The sequence below is a fragment of the Haemorhous mexicanus genome, chromosome 1 (genome assembly GCF_027477595.1).
Source record: "Haemorhous mexicanus isolate bHaeMex1 chromosome 1, bHaeMex1.pri, whole genome shotgun sequence".
Taxonomy (NCBI): Eukaryota; Metazoa; Chordata; class Aves; order Passeriformes; family Fringillidae; genus Haemorhous; species Haemorhous mexicanus.
This window is the reverse complement of record NC_082341.1, coordinates 156,953,043-156,975,357: the sequence shown is the minus strand read 5'-3', so window position 1 is coordinate 156,975,357 and position 22,315 is coordinate 156,953,043. Positions and strand designations below refer to the sequence as shown.

General features: G+C 55.1%; 1 protein-coding gene across 2 annotated transcripts; it reads right to left on the bottom strand.

Moving 5' to 3' along the window:
- Positions 1–935: 935 nt before the first annotated feature.
- Positions 936–20,636, bottom strand: LOC132338460 (1-phosphatidylinositol 4,5-bisphosphate phosphodiesterase gamma-1-like). Of its 2 annotated transcripts, none has more exons than XM_059868040.1 (32): positions 19,844–20,636; positions 13,646–13,795; positions 13,447–13,540; positions 13,286–13,333; positions 12,485–12,569; positions 12,274–12,369; positions 12,148–12,182; positions 11,580–11,652; positions 11,384–11,485; positions 11,185–11,303; positions 11,023–11,108; positions 10,715–10,835; positions 10,456–10,624; positions 10,145–10,264; positions 9,859–9,966; positions 9,577–9,764; positions 9,187–9,387; positions 8,949–9,068; positions 8,493–8,676; positions 8,143–8,220; positions 6,863–6,966; positions 6,562–6,658; positions 5,342–5,408; positions 4,892–5,055; positions 4,680–4,776; positions 4,350–4,574; positions 3,582–3,730; positions 3,266–3,380; positions 2,985–3,146; positions 2,289–2,377; positions 2,004–2,188; positions 936–1,924 (listed from the first exon to the last, which is right to left on the bottom strand). In XM_059868040.1, exons 1-32 carry the CDS (start codon positions 20,061–20,063, stop codon positions 1,873–1,875), a joined length of 3,903 nt encoding a protein of 1,300 aa, XP_059724023.1. In that variant the 5' UTR covers positions 20,064–20,636; the 3' UTR covers positions 936–1,872. The 2 variants fall into 2 exon arrangements, with proteins under 2 accessions (XP_059724023.1, XP_059724031.1); XM_059868048.1 differs by having other exon boundaries at positions 12,274–12,354; positions 19,844–20,635.
- Positions 20,637–22,315: the final 1,679 nt, after the last annotated feature.

The following is a 22,315-nucleotide window of genomic DNA, read 5'->3' as shown; positions in this document are numbered from 1 at the left end:
TGATTCCATGGACCCAAATCCCTGCGGATTTGCGTGTGTTTCCACGGTCCCAAAGCCCTGTGGATCCTGGAGTGTGTTTCCTCATGGACCCAAGTCCATATGGACTTGTGTGTTTCCTAATGGACCCAAATTCTAGTGGGTTCCCGTGTCTTTCCATGGGCCCAAATCCCTGTGGATTTATGTGTGTCCCCATGGACCCAAAGCCCTGTGGATCCCTAGATGTATGTCCCCATGGACCCAAATCCCTATGGACTCGTGTGCATCCTAATGGACCCAAATTCTATTGAGTTCATATGTGTTTACGTGGACCCAAATCCCAATGGATTCGTGTGTGTTTCCACAGTCCCTAAGCTCTATGGATCGGTGAATGTGTGTCCCCATGGACTTAAGTCCCTGTGTGTCTGGGGTGTGTGTCCCCATAGACCCAAATTCCAATGGATTCATATGTGTTTCCATGGACCCAAATACCTATGGATCTTTGTGTGTCCTAATGGGCCCAAATCCCTATGGATTTTGTGTGTCCCCATGCTGTCATGTCCCTGTGGATTTGTATGTGTCCCCCTGGACTCAAATCCCAATGGATTCACATGTGTTTCCATGGACCCAAATACCTATGGAACCGTGTGTGTCCCCATGGCATGGCCCTGTGATCCTGCGTCCCCATAGCTGTGTGTCCCCAGGGCCTCATGCCCCCATGGCCCTGTGTCCCCACAACCTTGTACCCATTGTCCCTGTGTCCCTCTGCCTTGTGTCCTTCCTGGGTGGCCCTGCCTGCCACAACACACCCCAAAGTGTCCCCACTGCTGCTAGGACAAGGGTGACACACTGGATCTGGGACTACCAAGCCACCTCCTGGGGGACATCATCCACCCTGGGGACCTTGAGGTGGCAGCAGAGCTGGGAGGGGACACCAGGTCACAGCAGCAGGGTATAAATATTGGCTAAATAGATTTATTTTCATACAAAGAATACACAGGTCCCCCCTGCCAGGACACCCCGACCCCAGGGGACACCCCAAGATGTCCCCAGTCGCCGTCGGGCTGGCCACCACCCTAGTTGGCTTTACTGGCAGGATCTGTCCCCATTCCCAGAGCTTGGTGACAACTCTGGGTCACCTTGGGGACATCCCTGTTCCCTCTGGGGCCACCTTGCTGCCTGTATTTACCAGGTGCCTACTCAGGGCACCATGTCACAGGCCACTCTACCTTGTGGGACAGCCCCAGACTTGGTCCCCTGCTCCCTTGGTCCCATGCTGGGACATCTCTGGACATTTTGGGGTCCCCCTTGTGCCCTAATACTGTGGCTGGTACAGACACTCCCTCCCCCCACGCCATATGTACACGCTGGATAAAAGAAGAAAATACAGGTATTTATAGCAGGGGAGCAAAATACCCCCCCTAACCCCCCCAAAAGTGTCCCCTGTGTCCCCATCCTGGTGCCTCACCACCAGCCAGTCCTGGCACCTGTGCCCAGGATGGAGGTGGCTGGTCCTGCCCCATCTTGGGCCAGCTGGGCCCCTGTGCCTCAGTTTCCCCATCGGTCATGGGGCTGCCATGGGATGGTGGGACATTGAGAATATTGGGTGAGGAAGAGCCACTGTGGCCACCTCGTGGGGACAAGGAGGTGGCCATGAGCCCCAGGGAACATGGGATGAAGCTGGAGGCACCTGGGATTGAAGCCAGAGTGTCCCACCTCCTGCCTCACCCCCGTCACAGGCACAGCTACCCAAGGCCTCCTTTCATCCCCAAATTTGTCACGCTGCTGTCACCCAGCCCTGGGCATGGTGGGAGGTCTGGATGTGGCCACCCCACCTCCCTTTGTGGCAGGAGAGGAGGTGGCTGGGGGAAGCTCCTCAGCTCGAGTTCCTCCAGCTCAGCTGCGTTTGGTGACCATCTGCCGGTCCCTCTTCTTCTTCTCCATCAACCTGGGGGGGAGCAGGGTGGTGGCCTTAGGAACCCTCCCAAAGAGGGACATCCTAAAGCCACAGGGAGGGGACAACTCACTTGCGGTTGCGGACTTCAGTGAGCTCCATGAGCCGCTCCTGGGCCGCCCGGAGCTCATCCAGGCGCTGCTGGTAGCGGGAATCGCAGCCGTTGGTGCGCTCGTAGCTGGAGACCTGGCTGGAGAGCTCGCTGGCACGGTCCCGGAGCTGCTGGATGGACGAGTAGAGGTTCTCCTCATCTTCCTCCTGCTCCAAAACAAGCGTGTGAGGCTGGTGTGGTGGGCAGGACACCCCAAAGAGTTGATTCCCCTTGTTCCAGGTTTCCCAAGCCGCCTGGGCCACCTGCCTTGGCGTTGATGATTTCGATGTGGATGAGGAGGGAGGCGAGCTCCAGGTCCTCGGTGTAGCTGTTCTTCAACGGCACCGACCGATAGCCTGGACACATCACAACATGAGCTCAGCACCACAGCAGGGTCCGAGCCCCTCGCCATGGCCAGGACCCCAAGGAGATAATGATGATGATTGCAGGAGTTTGCACTAGAAGAACTTTAGAGGTCCCTTTCAACTCAAACCCTGCCATGACTCCATGACTTAATGATGGAGGTGATGATGATAAGGATGACTATGTAGGGGAGTTGGACTCAACAACTTTTAGAGGTCCCTTCCAACCCAAAGCCTTCTATGATTCCATGATCTGTGATGGAGATGATGAAGATGATGGTTGAAGGGGATTTGGACTGGATGACCTTTAAAAGCCCCTTCCTACCCAAACCCTTCTACAATTCCATGACTCAGTGATGGAGATCACGATGATGACAATTGCAGGAGGGCTGCACTAGAAGATCTTTAAAGGTCCCTTCCAAACCAAACCCTTTTATGACTCCATGACTTAATCATGGAGATCATGATGATGATAATGATGGAGATAATGATGATTGCAGGGGGGTTGGACGAGATGACCTTTAAAGGCCCCTTCCAACCCAAATCCTTCTGTGATTCCATGACTATGATGGAGATGATGATGATGATGGAAAAACCATACCTGTTTTGAGGCCCTTGACAGGGAAGGTGGCTTGTGCCAAAAAGTTGGGATCACTGAACATGTCCTCTTCATACACCACAAAGCGGAGGAAGGCAAACTCGGGGTTGTTGATATCAAAGACAAACTGCTTGAAGAGCCAGACGGGGTTGAAGCCGTTGTCAGCTGTGGGAGAGAGCACAAAACCCGGCCCCATCACCCACATGTCCTCTCAAGAGGATGACAGAGGACAGAGTCAGGGTTGTCCCTCAGGGTGGGGACATCACCCGTGTGTGGTCTCTCACCTACGACATCCGTCTTGTTCTTGCTGTTGTCATACTCAGAGCCACAAACCTCCACCTCCACAAAGGGGCACACGATGCTCCTCCCATTCTTGGGCAGATGCCGGGCACCAAGGATCTGTGGGAGAAAGGGGAGGAAGAGGAGGGTGAGGTCTGGCCACACCAGATGATAAAGAACTCCCAAGAGTAACAAGCTCCATGGAGCAAGCATGTAGCTGGAACAAGTAAGAACCATCCCTGGTTGACTCAAAAATAAGGAAGGAGTTCACATCTTGATGGTGACCACCTCAAGGAGATCTTGCTATCCTGGCACACTTACCTGCAGCTGGACTGTGATGGGCTCTACAATCTTCAGGCTGTTCTTGTCGAAGGGGTCAAAGGTCTCGTCCCTCATGATGTCCGGCTGCAGGACGTAGCCGCTGCGGCCACCGAGCATGAAGAGCGCCTGGTTCAGCTGCATTGGCTTGTCTGTGGCCGTGGGGACAGAGCAGATCTGAGCGTGGGGCTCAGGGACCTTCTCAAGGTCCTTGGTTAGAAGGTTCTACCCTGAAAACCCAACTAAGAGCCCCAGCTGTGGTTGGAGGAGGGATGCAGCTGAGTTTTGCATGAATCACCCAAGGATTGCATGGAGATATCCCCATCAGGATGAGGACAAAGACTACAGAGCATCCAAACCATCCTTGTCCCCACCAGGATAAGGACAAAGGTTGGAGAGATCTTTCAAACCACTCCCTGCATCCCCATCAGGATGAGACACAGGATGGAGAGCATCCAAACCACCTCCTGTGTCTCCATCAGGATGAGGACAAAGCTTGAAGAGACCATCCAAACCACCTCCTATGTCTCAATCAGGATGAGGACAAAGCTTGGAAAGATCATCCAAACCACCTCCTGTGTCTCCATCAGGATGAGGAAAAGGTTGAAGAGCATCCAAACCACTTGTGCCCCCATGAGGATGGAGACAAAGGTTGGAGAGATCACTCAAACCACCTCCAACAAGACGACTCAGGGCAGAAACATTGGAAATGGGAATTCTGAGACAACTTTCAGTGATGAGCCCAACAACAACCCCATGAGCAGGATTTACCGGGCGTCTGGAAGTTGAGGGCCACGAGTTGGCTCCCACAGATCCACATGGGCAGTGGGTCGTAGTTGGAGGAGTCCAGGCGCTGTCCTTTGGGGTAGATGCGGCTCAGTTGGCGGCGGTTGTACTGCAGGAACTTCTTGCCCTTGCTGCGGTTGGCATATTTCTCTGCCTTGGTCTCGGGGAAGGAGGACATGTCCCGGTAACACGCCTTGTCTGTGCCAATCTCTGCAAGCACCAAGCGGCCATGAGGGCAGGAATGAGACCAGGATAGTTCTTCCCACCTGCCTCTTTCCATGCTTCATCCCTTTATCCTACTTCTCTAGGACTTACTGTCCTCATCGAATGGCACCGGCCGGCAGTACACGACCAGCTCTGAGAGCTCCAGGGCGATCTTCTTCCTCCGCTCCATGATCTTCCCCTCTTGCATCTGCACCAGGAAAAACACGATCTGAAAGTCTTCCCCCAGACTCTTCCTTTGGAGATATTAGGAACAATCTCCAAGAGAAAGGGACCATCCAGCCCCATCCTCTGCATCCCCTCACCCTAGCGTCGGCGTTCTGCGTGGCCTCCCGGATCTTGGCCACCCACTCGCTGAGTTCCTCCTGCGTGTCTGCGGCCACGTCCAGCGACTGGGCTGCGTGGGACATCTGCTGGGAATGGATGGTGAAGACAAATGGTTTGGAGCTCCTCCCGTCTTTGGAGATAACTATAAGGACATCAGAGGGGGGCTTTACTCGAAGACATTCCCAACGGATGGCTCTGTGGAGCAAACGAAACCTCAGCGGTCCCGCTCCCGGGCCCCCACCAGCCCGTCCTGGCACCCCACCATCCATCAGGATCCTCCTCCTGTGAGGATCCCATTTTTTTCAATGTGTGGCTTCAGCTTTCCATGCTGAAACACACCCTTGAAATCAAGGCAAAATGGCCCCTGAATCATCTGGACATCCCAATTCCTCCAAATTCCCCCCAAATCCATAAGTAGGGACACTCACCGACGTGGCAGGATGGGACATCGATGAAGCCCTTCAGGAAGTTCCCCAGGGGGCTGTTTTCTGATGACTGCAAGAGAGGAAGGAAGAAGTAAAATGGGGAGGCTTGTGGGTTACAGGCAGCCACCACCCAGCCCTCTGAGCTGGACAAATCAGAGGAGAAAAAGGGAAAAAACATCCAGGAGCTGGGCTGGAGTAGGACCAGGAGCATCCCCCAGTCTCTGTATAAGTGTCTGGGCTGGTACAGGGCTGGGAGCATCCCCCAGATTCTGGATAAAGGTCTGGGTTGGAGCAGGACCAAGAGCATCCCCCAGATTCTGGATAAAGGTCTGGGTTGGAGCAGGACCAAGAGCATCCCCCAACTCTGTGGGACCAGGAGCATCCCCCAGATTCTGGATAAAGGTCTGGGCTGGTACAGGGCTGGGAGCATCACCCAGATTCTGGATAAAGGTCTGGGCTGGAGCAGGACCAAGAGCATCCCCCAACTCTGTGGGACCAGGAGCATCCCCCAGATTCTGGATAAAGGTCTGGGCTGGTACAGGGCTGGGAGCATCACCCAGATTCTGGATTAGGGTCTCGGCTGGCAAAAGGCTGGGAGCATCATCCTCCAGTTTCCAGGAAAGGATCCAAGCTGGAGTGTGGCCAAGATTATCACCTAGCCTCCAGACAGAGATCAGGGCTGGAACAGGACTGGGATCACCCTACAGCTTCTAATAAGTTGTCTAAGTGGGAGTGGGGCCAAGAACCTCTCTCAGCCTCCAGATAAGAATCTGGACTGGAGAGAAGCACAAGCATCCCCCAGCCTCAGGGTAAGGGTCTGGGTTGGAGAGGACGAGGAGCATTCCTCAGCCACTGGATAAGGATCTGGGCTTGTACAAGACTTGGAACACCCTGCAGCTTCCAAAAAAGGGTCCAAGCTGGAGTGGGGCTGGGAGCATCCCACAGCCTCTGGGTAAAGATATGGGCTGTAAAAGGACCAGGAGCATTTCCCAAGTCCCAGAAATAGGTCCAAGTTGGAGTAGGGCCAGGAACATTCCCCAGACTCTGGATAAGGGTCCAGGCTGAAGCAGAACCAGGAGCATCCCCCAGCCTGTGGATAAGGATCCAAGGTGGAGCAGGATCATGAGCATCTCCCAGACTCAGGATAAGGGTCTGGATTTGGTCAAGGCTCTTGGGACCCTCCAGTGTCCTCACTCCCAGGGTCCCAGAGAGGTGGCACTCACGGCCTCATCCTGCTCCTGTGCCTGGGTGCCGACAATCTCCTCCACGTAGTTGGCTGGGAACCAGAGCTGCTTCTTTCCCCCGTAGTCCCCCCGCCACCTGCAAGGGGTGAGAGGATCAAGGCAAGCGGACAGATTTTGGGGAGGTGGGGACAGGGGTGTCCCTGCTGCATGCGGTGCCAGGGGGTGGTTGGAGAAAGAGTGGGGGGACAAAGAAGGAGGCTGAGTTAAAACCCACTGTGGGAACACCCGGGGTGTCCCCTTCACCTCCCGCCCACGGTGACACCCAAGTGACCACCCTCACCAGCCACCGTCCTGCTTGTCCACGTTGTGGATGATGGCCTGCTTGCAGAATGACAGCTCGTCCTCCCGTTGTGCTTTGTAGTCATACAGAGCCTTCACAGTGCACTGGGGACACCAGGAAGAGGGACAAGTGTGTCACCACCCAGCACATGGTACCCCACCCAGCCCAGCCCCTTGAGCCCCCACAGCAGAGTGGGGGGGATCCTGACCCCAAATCATGGCATCACAGAATGTTAAGGGGTTGGAATAGACCTTAAAGGTTATCACATTCCAACCCATCCCACCACAGGCAGAGACACCTTCCACTAGATGCTGCAAGCTCTGTCCAGCCTGGCCTTGGGCACTTCCAGGAATGGGGCATCCACAACTTCTCTATTCTGGTGTCTCACCACCCTCACAGTAAAAATTTTTTTCCTAATATCTAACCTGAATTTCCTCCCTTATGTATCCATTACTCCTTGACCTATCTGCTGTTCCTGACAAAAAGTCCCTCTCCAGCTTCCAAATTGCTCATGGCAGTGGGATGGGTTAGAGGGGACAGGAGGGCTGGAAGTGCCTGTGGTCTTGTAAGATCACCACATTCAGAGCAGACCAGGTTCCTTTTTCTGGGATCCCCAATGGCTTCTCCTGTACACTGAAGGGTTAATCCTCTGATATTACCACATTCCTTGGGAAAAAACCCTCCAGGTTAAGTTTTCCTGTGTGTGGTCTTATCTTGTGCAAAGGGACCATTAAGGCAGCAGCAGTGCTGGACCATGGGATTGTAGGATCACAGGAAAGGAACCTTAGGGCTCCAGACTAGCCTCTTCCAGGGTCAACTCCAAAATATGTCCACTCACAAAAACCCCCAAAGGTGGAGACTGAGTCAACTCCAAAAACAACCAAGTCCCAGAAACCTCTGAGGATGGAGACTGGACCACCTGGGAGCTGATCCTAGACCTGCTTCTTAAGGGTTTCCCAGTGCAAAGGGATTTCCTTGCTGTTGGGGCAAACTTCTGCCAGGTCCCTGCTCCAGGCTGGGTTCTTTCCAGCCCTGTCCCCCACCACAATGTGACAATGCTGTCACTGGAGCTCGGACTGTCCCCAAGTGATGGTGACGTTGGCTGGGTCCAGCTCCAGCATCACTTGAGGGTCAAAGATATGGAGCACAACTCAACCATTTCTCTGGTCAGAGATGCTGGGAGGTGTGGATCTGAGGAGAGACCACCCAGGAACTCCAGCACTTGAATTGTCATATCGCACCACCCACCACCTCCCCAGGACACCAGCTTGGCCCCTTACCCTGGCCATTGGCATCTTGTTGGCCTCCACGTAGAAATGAGGGGTCCGCACCTCATACAGGGCTCCATAGTCCAGTTCCTGCAAGGAGAAATACCTGAGGGGGTCACCTGGGCATGTGCAGGGCTATGAAGGGATGAGAGGAGGTTGAGTGGGATGTAATATCCCCTTGCAACTTGTTGGAAAAGGGAATTATGGTGGCATTTTAATGCTGGGTGATGACCAGTGGAACGAGCTTGGCCGGTTCTGGTTGGGCTCCAACCAAAATTCTGGAAGATGGTGGAGCTGAGGATGTGGGTTTGGTTTCTTATTGCACAGAACCTCCACCATCCATAGTTGCTGAGAGAACTCACAGTGGTGCCCATCTTCTCCAGGGTCTCCTCATTGATGGGGTAGCGCAGCTTCATCTTGCGGTACAGCGGGTGCTTCTCATAGTAGCTGATGAGGTCCACGAGGCTCTCGAACTCAGCCGAGCTGCCCAGCATGAAGAGCCGTCCTTCCTGCTGGATGCGGCAGTGCTTGATCTTCCCCTCCGCCCTGAGGCCAGGAGAGATGGGAATGGGATCGGTGAGGGCTGGCCAAATCCTGGCTCCATGATGGGGATGGACGGGAGGTGATGCTTGGGGATGCCACCAAGGTGAACACCCCGAGGATGTCATAGAGAGGGTTTCCCTTTCATGACACCACCATGCGTCTCACCGTGTCACCCACAGCAAACCCCTGCCACCTAGCTCGGGGTCACAGCATATAGGCTATCACAAATCCTCAGCTTGGCCAAGCCCAAGTGGCCTTGTGGTGGCCACACTCACCGGAAAGAGATGGCATAGGAGTTGGGCTCGCTGCGCTTCCGCACCAGGAATGCTCCATCCCGCGGGACCCGCATGAGCATGTGCTCAGCCTGGAGACGCGTCAAGCTGGCGTGGTACCACCTGCCCAGGGAAAACATGGAGACTGCGGGCTGGCATTGGCATCTCCACACCCTGCTGGGGCTGGAGGAGGCTAGTGGACCCATGGGATTGAGGGGATGGGGATTGGAAAGATTCTCACTCTTTGCTCTCGTGGGCGTTGGGTTGGGGGACCGGGTCGGTGAGGCGCATCTCGAACTCGTTGCAGCGCAGCGGCACCTCCCGGTAGTGGCAGATGAGGCTGTAGAGGCTATCGAAGACCAGGTTGTCTGTCAGGTAGAACTTGGTGGCCCCAGCCTCCTGCCTCGAGTGGATCCGGCAGTGCTGCACCCGGCTGGACCTCCTGCCATGGGGGTGGGAGAAAGCCAAGTCAATCTCGGTCCACATCTCCACCATCCTACACTTTAGGGTCTACGAGCTGCACAAAAAGGTGACATTTCCCCCAAAAAAGCCATTCCAGCCACCAAACCAGGCACTGACAGGAGGGTCACCCAGGGAGGGTGGGATCCTGCCTCCCTGCTGGAGCTCCTACCAGAAGGAGAGGGTGTAGTCGCCCACGAAGGTCTCGCTCTCGCGCACCAGGAAGGTGCCGTCCTTGCCGCCCGTCTCGGTGCAGTACTCGTGCAGCAGCTTCTCTGCAATCTGTCGCCCGTCACGGCCACCCCCGAGCTTGCCGTGGAACCACTTCTCCGTGAAGTGCAGCTCGTTGTTGTTGAACTCCTGCAAGTTCATCCCAAAGTGGGTGTTGTCACCCTGTCACCCTCCCTACAGAGTTGTCACCTTGCCCTGTGGGTGCGTCCTGCCCGTCACGCACCTCCTTCTGCTCCACCTCCTCTTCATCCTCGTTGAACTGGTAGCGGGATGTCTCCTCTGAGTAGTAAATCTTGTTGCTTGTCAGGACAAAATAATGAGGGCTCCAGGTCTAGGAAGGAGGAAGAGCATTGGTGAGGCGAGAAAGAGGATGACACGGAAAGATGGAGCTTTGGGATGGGGTTTTTAATCCCTTTCTTCCCCTTCACAGCACAGCAGTGGTCTAGGAGAGCCCATTCCAAACCCCACTGTCTGACAGATCCCACTCAGCCCCTGAGGGCCTCCCTTACGTGGTCAATGGGGTCTTCAAGGTAGAGAATTCCATTCTTGATGGAGTTGCTGATGTCATTCTCTGAGTAACTGGCAGTGGAGACCTCCTCGTACAGGTTTCCTTCAACCAGTTTCTTGTGCTGAGGGACACCCAGGGAGGGGAGCTCAGTGGTGGCCATGGGTCCCACTGACCTCCCAACCCTCAGGATCAAGCTCCCACAGGTGCCTTACCACCATCCCTTGTTCCCCTTGACCATCTCTTGGTGTAGAACCCAATACAATCTGTGTCCCTCCTGCAAAGAGGGATTTTGGGGCTTTGCCTGCTCCGTACCTTGATTAGGATTTTCTTCTTGAGCTGGGTGGGTGAGGGCAACTCATCGGCATTGATGTCCACTGGCTTGGTGAGGAGCATGTCCCCAAAAACCTTCTTGAAGTGGCAGGCCATGTTCCTCTGCTGGACAATGCTGCAGTGGTCTTCGATGGAGAGAATGATGGGGAACCTGGAGCAAGCAGGTGGGAATGGTGGACTCAGATGAAGGTGAGGGAGAGGTTCCCAGAATTCAGAGGTTGTTGGGGGAGCTGGGGCTTACTCAGAGGTGACGAAGGCGTGCTCCTTGATGGTGTGCAGCACATCCAGGAATTTGATCTTGGAGGTGAGCGTGTGGCCATGGTAGATGATGGGAAGATCGTCTGGGCCATCCCAGCAATCCACTGAAAAGGAAAACGCCTCGGTTAATTCATGTTTGCCACCAACTACGTGCTGGGAACCATTTCTTAGAGCACCCAAATGACAGGGAAAGATCCTCTGCCCTGGTGGCACAGGATGGGGGCAGGGAATGATCTGTTTGATGGGACATCAGGGGTTCCAGCATCCCTGTGAAGGGCTGGTGGGACTCACACTCGATACAGCGGCAGCCCATCCGCAGGCACCGGGCGTACGCCTCCAGGGAGGACTCACTGGAGAACTGGTCTCCTGTCAGGTACCTGCAGAGGAGAGACAAGGATGATGGGATGCTCATGGATGTCCCTGAGGAACACCCATGAGGGGAAAATTCCTTACGTGTTGTGGGATGAGGAGATCCAGTACTGGGACAAGGGGTGGTTCATCTCCTCAGGCACCACACGCTCGTACTTAGCATCCATCACCATGTTTTCCTTGGAGAAGAGGTATGTGAGGAACTAGGGGGGAAGAAGCAGAGAGATCAGAGCCTGATGGTGCTGGGGAGGTCCCTGTGGGAACACTGTGTGGGGCCACCCACCTCATCCAGCTGGAAGGAGGGATCCGATGCTTCGTTGGAGCTCTCCTTGAGGTAGGAGCACATGTAGTCCCGCACCACGCCCACATCACTGGCCCAGGATTCCTAGGATACAAACATGGATGTTGTTAGGGGGGGAACTGGGCTGGAGCATCCCATATGGGTTCCTCAGGCTGCAGAGTTCTCAGGGAAGCCCCACCTTCTGGTCATGCAGCAGGAACTTCTGGAAGTCGTAGAGGGACACTTGGCACAGCTCAGGGCGGTCCACATTCCTGGGACAAGGAGCAGCCACCAGTGAGGAGCAGAAGTAATTGGGATAGATCCCATGGCAGAATTGAGGCCATCAGTGCCCATCTGCAGCTCAGCCTCCCCATGACCCTCATTCCCATCAGTTCCTCCACCCTGTGACTGGGAGAGGCCGGCACCAGCTGGAATGTGCAGCTTTGTCCGAGAATACTGCGAGGAAGGCAGGGTACATGTCCCTACATCCCTGGCAGCCTCCCCATCTCCCATCCCTGCTCACCTCTTCTCCCATTCCTGCTCCTATCTTTGCTTCCATCCCAGCTCCCATCATTGCTCTGATCCCTTCTGCACCCATCCTCCCATTCCTTCTCCCATCCCTGCTCCCATCCCCTCTCCCATCCCTGCTCCCATCCCCTCTCCTATCCCTTCTCCCATCCCCATCCCCATTCCCTGCTCTGACTCTACTTCCCACTCTATGGACCCAACTCTTGGAATATTGATTGGGATGGGAGCTGAGATCTCACCGCAAGGGGAAAGAGAGCTCCAGCTGCTCAATGACCTAGAAGGCAGAGAAGGAGTCCAGACTTAGCTGGAGTGGGACACATCCCACCAGGATGGGAACATCTGGGAGGCCAAACCATGGATCTTACCGACTTCTGGGCATCAAACATCAGGTTTTTGTAGAACTGGATGAAGTGGGAGAAAGTCATCTCATTCCTGGCTTCCACTTCCTGTGGGAGACGGGGCTGGATGAGAGTGGGGCCACTTGATTGGAACCAAGGACACCACAGTGGCCCCAGCCCATATGGGGCAGGTTGAAGAACATCTCCCTCATAGCTGGGGTGTCCAGAGGGTCCTTACCACGAGTTTATCCCGCAGGAATCTCATGTTGGGAACGCGGTAGTTGACCTGGGGCAGCATCGCCTTCAGGTCCTTCACCGTGATGCTGCCAGAGGGAAAATCAGAGTCAGGGTACTGCTAGATCCCTGGATGAGTCTCAGCTCCCAACACCAAGGGTCCCACCCCAAATCTTGGTGCCTGGCATAGGGATCCTCCCTTCCTGGCCTGTGGATTCCTGCAGTGGCACAGAACTCAGGGAAACTGTGAATGTCTCATTCTGGGAGGTGCTCAAGGCCAGGTTGGATGGGGCTTGGAGCAACCTGGTCTAGTGGAAGGTGGAACTAGATAATTTTTATTGTCCTTTCCAACCCAAATCATTCCACGATTCCATGTTTCTGAGATTAATTACGTGATGTCTGGCATGAGTGTGAGCAGAGGGACAAGGAGAGGAAGTGCATCCAAGAACCAACTGGGCACTCTTAAGACATCATCCCACTTGGAGGTGATGCCCATTCCCATTCCCATAATAATTTAAGTCCAAATTCCCTTGGTTTGGGAAGATAATTATGGGCTGCATTAATGGCCTGGCCCCTATAGCACTGGTGAAAATGTGGCATTGGGGATGGATCCCAGTGGTCCTCACAGTCACAAGGATGTGACCTGCACCCAATCTCCTATTTTTGGTACCTTCAAGCATCCCAAAAACCCTGGTGCTCCCTTGTCCCACAGACCTCACCCTCAGCCTGGCTCAACCTCCAAATTTGGGATGCAACAGGGGGAATATGGTTCTGTCCAGCTGAACTCACTGTGCTGGTGGCTCACCTGCCTTCCCTGGCCCGGTCCATCCCATCAAACTGCTTCCGTAGCCACCTGGGAAGGAAAGGATAGACAGACAGTGCTCAATCCCAAAGAGGCCCAAGCCCAGGGCAGGTTTTCTTCCCGTAACAGGGACCAGGAAATGGGATCTGCTGGTCCTTCCTCACCTCTCGATCTGCAGTGGGGTCTGGGCTCTCTGGGTGTCAGCCACCAGCCAGTTGAGCCCCGTTATCCATAGGTTGATGTCCTCCTCGCAGAAAGCTGTTGGAGGAAGAGAGCAATGAGCTTGGAATGGGGAGGAGGGATGTTGGGAAGGGGGTGCGACCCCAAGGATGGACACAGGGAATGGGGAGGGATCCAACTCACCGGCCACGCTGAGCGTCCGCAGCCTGAAGTCCATCCCGTAGAGGATGATGAAGCACATGGTGAAGTCCAGCTTGCGAGCATCCTCGGGGTAGCGCTCGAAATCCCGGGAATTCTTCCCCAGGCGGATCTCCTTGATCTCCCGAATGTCGACTGCGGGAAGAGAGGAACATGAAACTGTCCCCTGCCACCACAGCCTCATGTGAGTGGTTCAGGGAAGTGGGAATTCCAGAATATGTGCCTTCTCGAGAACCTTGTTTCCAGGATGGGATACCCTCAGGAGTGTGTGATGGAATTACGGGTGCTGTGGCCACATGTCTTTGAGGGTGACATGTCCCCAGGGTCCTCCAGTGATGTGTGATGGCACCATGGGTATGGCATGTCCATTTAGGGAACTATGTTCCCAGGATGGGATGTCCCTGTGGCACTGCCCACTGGAGTGGGATGGCACCTGGGTGCCACGGCCTTGTGTCCTCCAGGGATCTGTGTCCCATGATGTCCCCAGGACAGGGTGTCCCAGGATGTCCCCAGGATGGGGTGTCCCTGCAGTGCTGCTGCAGCTGAGTGCACCACCATGGATGCCATGGCCACGTTTCCTCCAGGGAGTCGTGTCCCCACGATGGGGCATCTCCATGACACTGCCCATTGGAGTGGGATGGCACCAGGATGACATAGCCATGTATCCTCCAGGGATCAGTGTCCCAGGATGTCCCCAAGATGGGGTCCCTGCAGTGTTGCTACAGCTGTGCGAGAGGACCAGGATGACACAGCCACATGTCCTCCAGGGATCTGTGTCCCAGGATGTCCCCAAGATGGGGTCCCTGCAGTGTTGCTACAGCTGTGCGAGAGGACCAGGATGACACAGCCACATGTCCTCCAGGGATCTGTGTCCCAGGATGTCCCCAAGATGGGGTCCCTGCAGTGTTGCTACAGCTGTGCGAGAGGACCAGGATGACACAGCCACGTGTCCTCCAGGGATCGGTGTCCCAGGATGTCCCCAAGATGGGGTCCCTGCAGTGCTGCTACAGCTGTGCAAGAGGACCAGGATGACACAGCCACGTGTCCTCCGGGGATCTGTGTCCCAGGATGTCCCCAGGATGAGGTCCCTGCAATGCTCCTGCAGCTGAGTGACAACACCACGGATGCCATGGAAGAGTCTCATCCAGGGATCTGTGTCCCAAGGAAAGGGTGTCCCTGCAACCCTGCCTCCATGTGCCTGATGGCCCCCATCCCTGTGTGTCCTCCAGGAACTCGTGTCCCCAGGACGTGGCATCCCAACAGTGCTGCCCACTCTTTTCCCAGCTTTGTGGCTGCCACGCATCCTCCAGGCTCATCCCACCCCATCCCAACCAGCAAATCTCCAGCCACCTTGTCCTCCCCAAACCAGACCCTGCACTGGGATAGGCTGAGCTCATGTTTTCCTTGGAGAACTCTTCCCAAAAGTGGCAATTTGGAGCCCCGGCAGCCGGGACCGCAGGGCGTTGCTTTCCTGCTGCTCTGCTCCCTCATTATCCCGCTAAATAAAGCTCCAACAGCGGCGGCAGGGCCGGGTTTCCGGACCACGCTCTTCCTCACTGCTACTCCACCAAGGGAGATTTCCAATTTTCCCAGTGGACACATCCCACTGGGAGCAAGAATAATAACATAATATTAGGAACAACACACAAAATTGTTCTTGATCCCATAGCCATCACCCCCCAGGCAGATTTGTCCTCTGGGAACGAGCCACCGACAGCGGAAAGGGCTTTGTGTGACCCAGAGCGGCCGGACCACCTCGCCAGGGGTATTGTCCTGCTGAGGAAATGGGTCATTTCCCGGAGAATTTCCAGCCTGGCTGTGTTTCCGATGTGGTGGTGGGGAAGGCTGCAGACGTGCCTTGGTGGAAACCCTCGGCTGAATCCAAAGGGGGGATCCAAAGGGGAGAGAAAAGCTGAATGCAGGGAGGAATAAGGGGTGGGGGAGGAATCGGGCTGATTAAGCAAGAAAAGAGGGGAAGAATAGTTTTTCTTGGCGGAAAAGCTCCAGAAAACAGTGGAGGCTTTATCCAGCCTTCTTTTGCTGGATGACCGCAAGCCAAATTTCACGGATCAGGGTGGGATTTTAGCACAAGTGACACAGAGGAGCTCTGCACCCCAGCACGAGCTTTGTTTTGGGACAAGACCTCAAGGAAAGAAACTTCATTGTCACCGTGTGGCTCCTGTGGCTCGGAGCAAAGTCTCCCATGAAAGCAGGCAGATTTTGGGGATAAAAATGGGTTTATAGTTTAAAAAGCAGCCACTCGACCCCTGCCCATCCACAGGGTGCCGGGGAGTGGTGAGAAGCCAGTGGCTACCACGGCTTTGCTAACAAGTTGCAACGCTGCTGCTCCTTGGATTTAACTCCTCCAGGATCTGGCCTTGCACCAAACTCTGGGAGCTGTTCCGAATTCCTGGAATGGTTTGTATCAGAAGGGACCCTAAAGATCATCTCATTCCAACCCCTGCCATGGGTAGGGACACTTTCACTCGACCAGGCTGCTCCAAGCCCTGGCCTTGGACACTTCCAGGGATCCAGGAGCAGCCACAGCTCCTCTGAGCAATCTGTGCCAGGGCCTCAGCACCCTCATAGGGAAGAATTTCTTCCCAATATCCCATCTAACCCTGCCCTCTGGGCAGTGGGAAGCCATTCCCTGTGTCCTGGCACTCCATCCATTGTTCCAAGTCCCTCTCCAGCTTTCCTGGAGTCCCTTTAGGCACTGGAAGGGGCTCTGAGGTCTCCCTGGATCCTTTTCTTCTCCAGGCTGGACATTCCCAGCTCTCCCAGCCTGGCTCCAGAGCAGAGGGGCTCCATCCCTTGGAGCATCTCCATGACTTCCTCTGGACTCACTCCAGCAGCTCCACATCCTTCTGCTGTTGGACCCCAGGGCTGGAGGCAGCTCTGCAGGTGGGGTCTCACCTGAGTGGGGCAGAGGGGCAGAATTCCCATTTTCCTGCTGTGGGATGAACCGAGGACATGGGGAATTTCTGGGCTGACAGCAGCAGTTTTTCATCCACCAACACCCTGAAGTCCTTCTCCCCCAGGGCAAATAGCCCATTCCCATGAAAAACCAGGGGAAAAGGGAGCGGCGAGGGGCTGCACAATACACCCGAGCAGCAGCTTCCTGGAAACCACATCTGCAGCGGATTTGCCTCGATCCTGTCAGAACTCTGTCTCCAAACTCCTCCCCGCATTGTCTCCATTGTCCTGGGCGATTAAAACACTCTGGAAGTCGGTTCCAGCTGCGAAAATCCCTTTTCTTTTCTAATGCAAAGCGAGCAGCGTAGTGCAAAAAAAGATTTGGAATGGTGGGGAGATGATGGAGGAGCAGGTTCTGCCCAGTGGGATTTTAGGGATGCTGAGAGCCTGGGAGATTTTTTTCAGGCATTAGGAGGGAAGCAAAGGGGTTGGAGGGAATGGCTGTTGGCCTGAATGGGAATTCCTGCTGGCCTGGGCACCTGGGTCATCCCTTCTTGCAGGATGTGGCAGCTCAGACCCTCCTGGACAGGGGAAATTGGAAGACCATGTCCTGCTGGGATCCTGTGGTGTGGTTTAAAACCTGGAATAAAATATTTCCTCCTTGTCCAACAGTGATAAATCCCAACTGGATTTTCTCCTCCCAAAGAAGTCCTAATTCCAATTATTTGCCATTAACAAGGCTGGAGGTGTCGTTAAACCACCTCTTCAAAATCCTCTTGGATTTTTTTATGCTGCCTTCATCCCCCTTTCCAGATTCCTTGCACTGGGAACTGGGGTCTGCTGAGGGCAACAAGCTGGAAGCCCTCCAGGATGAGGTTAATTTTGGAGGCCATGCTCCAGGCATTCCCAGGCATGGACATGATCCCAGGCATGGACACACGGACACGTGTCCAGAGGCTGCTTAACAAAGCGTGTAATTATCCCGGGGGTCCAGGGGAGAGCCAGGATCCATGTCCTGGCCCTGACAGTCCCTAACAGAGACATCAGCACTTCCCACTAATCCCTCTCCAAGCAGGATGCTGGCTTGAAGGGGGGATTTAAAATGGTTTGGGCAGGCGTGAGGTCTGGGAGATCCCAATACTTCCATAAAATCACAGAGAGTGGGAAGAGAGGGATGGACCAGGGGGTGAGGATGCTCCAGCCCAGCACCAGGATGGGGATTTCTCCCACTCCAGACTAGGAAAAGTGAATGGTGGGACAGGATGGCAGGATTGCACATTTCCAGGAGGATTTTCGTCCTTTTTTCATTCTTCTGGATGACCTTGGAGGATGTCTACTCACTCCCATGGGGGAGATTGGGCTGTTGTATGGGAAAAGACAGTTCCTAAGGCTCCAGAGGGGAAACCGAGGCACAGCATCTGAGCAACCTGAGATCCTGACCTGGCAGCTCATAGTGCTTCCGGAAAAAACAAGGAGCTAAAAATGCATTATTCCATGACTGGATAACAGGTTCCTCTCCATGAAGACCTAAAATACCTCCCCAAAACTGGGTGCCCTTCCTCCCATCACCTTCTGCTCCCACAGATTTGCTCCCGTATCCAGAAAGTCCAGACAAGCATGGATCCTGCTCATGCCTGTGCTCAGCTCTGAATGCCACCCTCCTTTTCCTGGCTCAAAGATGGAAGTCCACCCCGGGATCAGCACCTCCAAGCAGGAGCTGAAGCTTCCAGGGGAATTTGCTGGATCTTACAAATAATCAGCAGTGGATGGTGATTTTTCGGGGGGGTCACTGGTGATTTTGGAGGAGTCTCTCCAGGAAAAAGGTACCTCCCAAACCTCTGGGAAGTACCTGGGAGGTACCTAGATGAGGTGATATCCCAAAACTGAGTTCCTTCCTTGCACAGGGATGTGGGATGAGGTGATGGTATAGCTCCATGGCACCCCAATCTTCCTTCAACTGGGTTTTTTTAGCTCAATTAAAGCTTTGAGGTAATGAGCACCAAAACAAGGAGCCCCAACAATTCCCACTGCTGGGAGAACATCCCAACAATCTCCTAACCACCAGTGAATCCACATGGAAGGGTGACTTTTATGGATGCTCCAGTGGGGTTTTGGGGTTAAAAAAGCACCATGAGCAGGAACAGGCATGGTCATTCTTTTCCCTTCTTGGTAGGGAGGATATAAATCCCCGGGGATGAAACAGAAGCAGCTTGATCCCACAGAATAACTTCCAAAGTGGGATGGAGGAGGTGAGGGATGCTCAGCCCAGCAGCTCCTGCTTTTATGGGAATCACCCCGTGACCAGACACCCTGACAAGGTAGGACATTCCATTGGGGTGAATATCCCACCATGGTAAGACATTCCACAGGGGGGAACATCCCACTGTGGTAGGACATCCCCCTGTGGCCAGGAATTCCACAACCAGTCACCCCACCAGGGCAGAACACACCAACACATCCAGGCACCCCACCACTGTAGGACATCCCACCAAGACCAAGCACCCTATAACCAGTTAACACACCATGGAAGAACATCCCACAACAGCCAGGAACTCCACAGGCAGTCTCCCCAAGGAAGGACATCCCACCACAGCCTGGAACCCCACAGGCAGGCACCCCATCACAGTGGAACCTCCCGACATAGCCACAAACCCCACAGGCAGTCTCCCCATGGTGGGACATCCTACCACAGCCAGGAACCCCACAACCAGTTACCCCACCATGGAAGGACATCCCACCACAGCCAGGAATCCCACAACCACCCCACCACTGTAGAACACCCCAACACAGTCAGGCACCCCACAAACAATTACCCCATCATGGCTGAGAAACCCAGCATGCCCAGAAACCCCCCCAGCCAGTCACCCCACCACTGTAGCACACCCCAACAGACCCAAGCACCCCACAAACAATTACCCCACCACTGTAGGACACAAAACCACAAAACCCAGGCACCCCAACATATCCAGGCACCCCAACACATCCAGCATCCCACAATCAGCCCCTCCCACGGTAGTAGGACATCCCAACACATCCAAGCACCCCACAACCACTCACCCCACTGTGGCAGGACACCCCAACACGCCCAGAACACCCCCAGCCAGTCACCTCAATATAGCACAGCATCCCACCAGCACATCCCCAGCCCCCCAACACCGCTGCCACTGATACTCGCCTGTCCCCCCAATTCTCCCTGCCCTCCCAATTCTCCCTGCCCTTCCAATCCTCCCAGTCCTCCCAATCCTCCCTGTCCTCCCCGATACTCACTGTCCCCCTCCACCTTCTCGGGCGTCCGGCTCCAGATGATCTGGCGCGTCTCCAGCTTCACCTGGAAGGTCCTTCTCTCCGGCCTCTGCGACTTCTTCTGGTAGAACAAGGTGAGCACGGTGCCCATCTCCAGGCAGCGCAGGATCCTGCCCATGTCCCCGGGCTCCATCCTGGTGTCCTCCAAGAAGCCATTGACGCTGTTGAGCCTGGCCATGGACATCTTCACTGCTCGGCCATCGCCCGGCGGAGCCGCACAGCCGGGATTGTCTCATGCAGGAGAGGACGGAACCAAAGGGCCGAAAGCTTCCCCTGGGGATTTTCTGGGATCGCCCCGGGCGTGGGTTTCCTCTACGGACGAGCGGAGCACGGCCAGGACACGCAGCCGGGATTGGCGACAGCGGGGAGGAAAAGGCCGGGCTGGAGGTACCGTGACCTTCGTGTCACCAAGGCGGGATCCGGCCCTGGCGCTGGCATCCAGCGGCGGTGGGAAAAGACAACGCCGGCCTTGCTTGCGGATGAGTTTTTGGATGTGAGGAGGAAAAATCCAGCCCCACAAAAAAAAAAAAGGAAAAAAAAAAAAAGCCAAGTCACCCCAAAAGTGATGGTGGTGAGGTGGCAAAAATCTTCCTCCTCCCTTTCCCCGGCCTCCGGGCCAAGCGGGGCCGGGGTTGGGAATGGGGTGTCGGGAGGTGTTTGGGAAGGTTTGGGGAGCAGCGGGATGGCGGGTGGGAAGGGATGTGGGATGCGGGGTTGGGGTGGTCGGTGGTGGGTGGGGAGGTGGGATGAGGGGGAAGGGGAGGGGGTTCCCACCGCCCGCCCGCCCGCCGCCCCTTTTTTTTCCCTGCTGCTCCTTAATTTCGGGCTGATGAAATGGACGCCCGGAGGAAACTGCAATCACACATGGCCGGAAAGAGATCAGAAAGGAATTTAAAAAAAAAAAAAAAGATCTTGGAGAAAGGAAAATGCGAGCCGGGGGAGGGGGGGGGGGGGGGGTGTGTTTATGTGGAAAAGATGGCTGAGGGTGACATCTAGAGGAATTCCAGATGGGAATCGCATTTGGGGGTGGGGGGTATCCCAGCACAGGGGCGCACCCTGGGGTGGGGCTGCCTGGGTGGAAAAGTGGGGGGATTTTTTGGGAAAAAACGGGTTAAAGGAGAGCAGCTGCCGTGAGTTTAGTTCCTGGCTGTCCCTGAGCTGAGCTGGGAATGAAGCTCCGGGAGGGATCGGGATTGGAGTCACTTCTGTCATGAGTTCTGTCCAGCCTCAGCTCAATGGAAGGGGGTGGGAAGTGCAGGGTGGAGAAGGAACATATGGAGAGAGGGGGGGAGGGCAGCAGGGCACAGGGCTTGGTGTCACAGCCCCTCTTTTGTCCCTTTGATGGATTCTGGGTGGGAAAAGACCAGCTGGTGCTCTGGGAATTGTACAGGGATTTGGGGGAGGCAGAGGGTGAGGGAAGACCAGGGGCACATAGGGTGGGCAGGGGATTCCTTCCTGGCTCAACGCTTTGGGAATTTGGACCAGGAGGGGATTTTGTGGTGCTGGGCTTTCCCTGGGGAATATTTGGGATCCTAGTGATGGATGCTACAGGAGTGCCAGTGGTGGACGCTCAAGAACTTGGGGATCCCAGTGATGGAGGCTCAGGAATCCAGACCTCCATGTCCCAGGCTCATCCCACACTGTGGGCAGGAAAAGAGGGAATTCTGCCCCTCTGCGCTGCTCAGGTGAGACCCCACCTGCAGAGCTGCCTCCAGCCCTGGGGTCCAACAGCAGAAGGATGTGGAGCTGCTGGAGCAAATCCAGAGGAGGCCACAGAGGTGCTCCAAGGGTTGGAGCCCCTCTGCTCTGGAGCCAGGCTGGGAGAGCTGGGAATGTCCAGCCTGGAGAAGAAAAGGATCCAGAGAGACTTCAGAGCCCCTTCCAGTGCCTAAAGTGGCTCCAGGAGAGCTCGAGAGGGACTTGGGACAAGTGGTGGAGTGACAGGACACAGGGAATAGCTGCCCACTGCCAGAGGGCAGGGATAGATGGGATATTAAGAAGGATTTATTCCCTTTGTGTGTGATGAGGTGCTGGAATGGAATTTTCAGAGTGGCTGTGGCTTCTCCTGGATCCCTGGAAGTGTCCAAGCCAGGCTGGATGGGGCTTGGAGCAGCGTGGGATAGTGGAAGGTGTCTCTGCCCATGGCAACGGGTTTGGAACTGCATGCCCTTCAAAAATCCCTTCTAATCCAAATTGTTTTGTGATTCCATGACTCCAGTGGGGCTGGATGGCCATGGAGCAGATTTGCACCTCACTGGCAGTGGCTCAGTGAGGACTGGGATATTTAGGATTTTACCCCCATGAAGGTTGGAATTGCAGAGAGAGAGAGAGATCTCCATCTTTCCACTGGCTTCCTGCAAATCCCCACTTCCCCAAAGAACTTGGGGACATACAGGGTGGAAAGGAGATTGTGAAGGGATTTTATTTTCCTTGCTT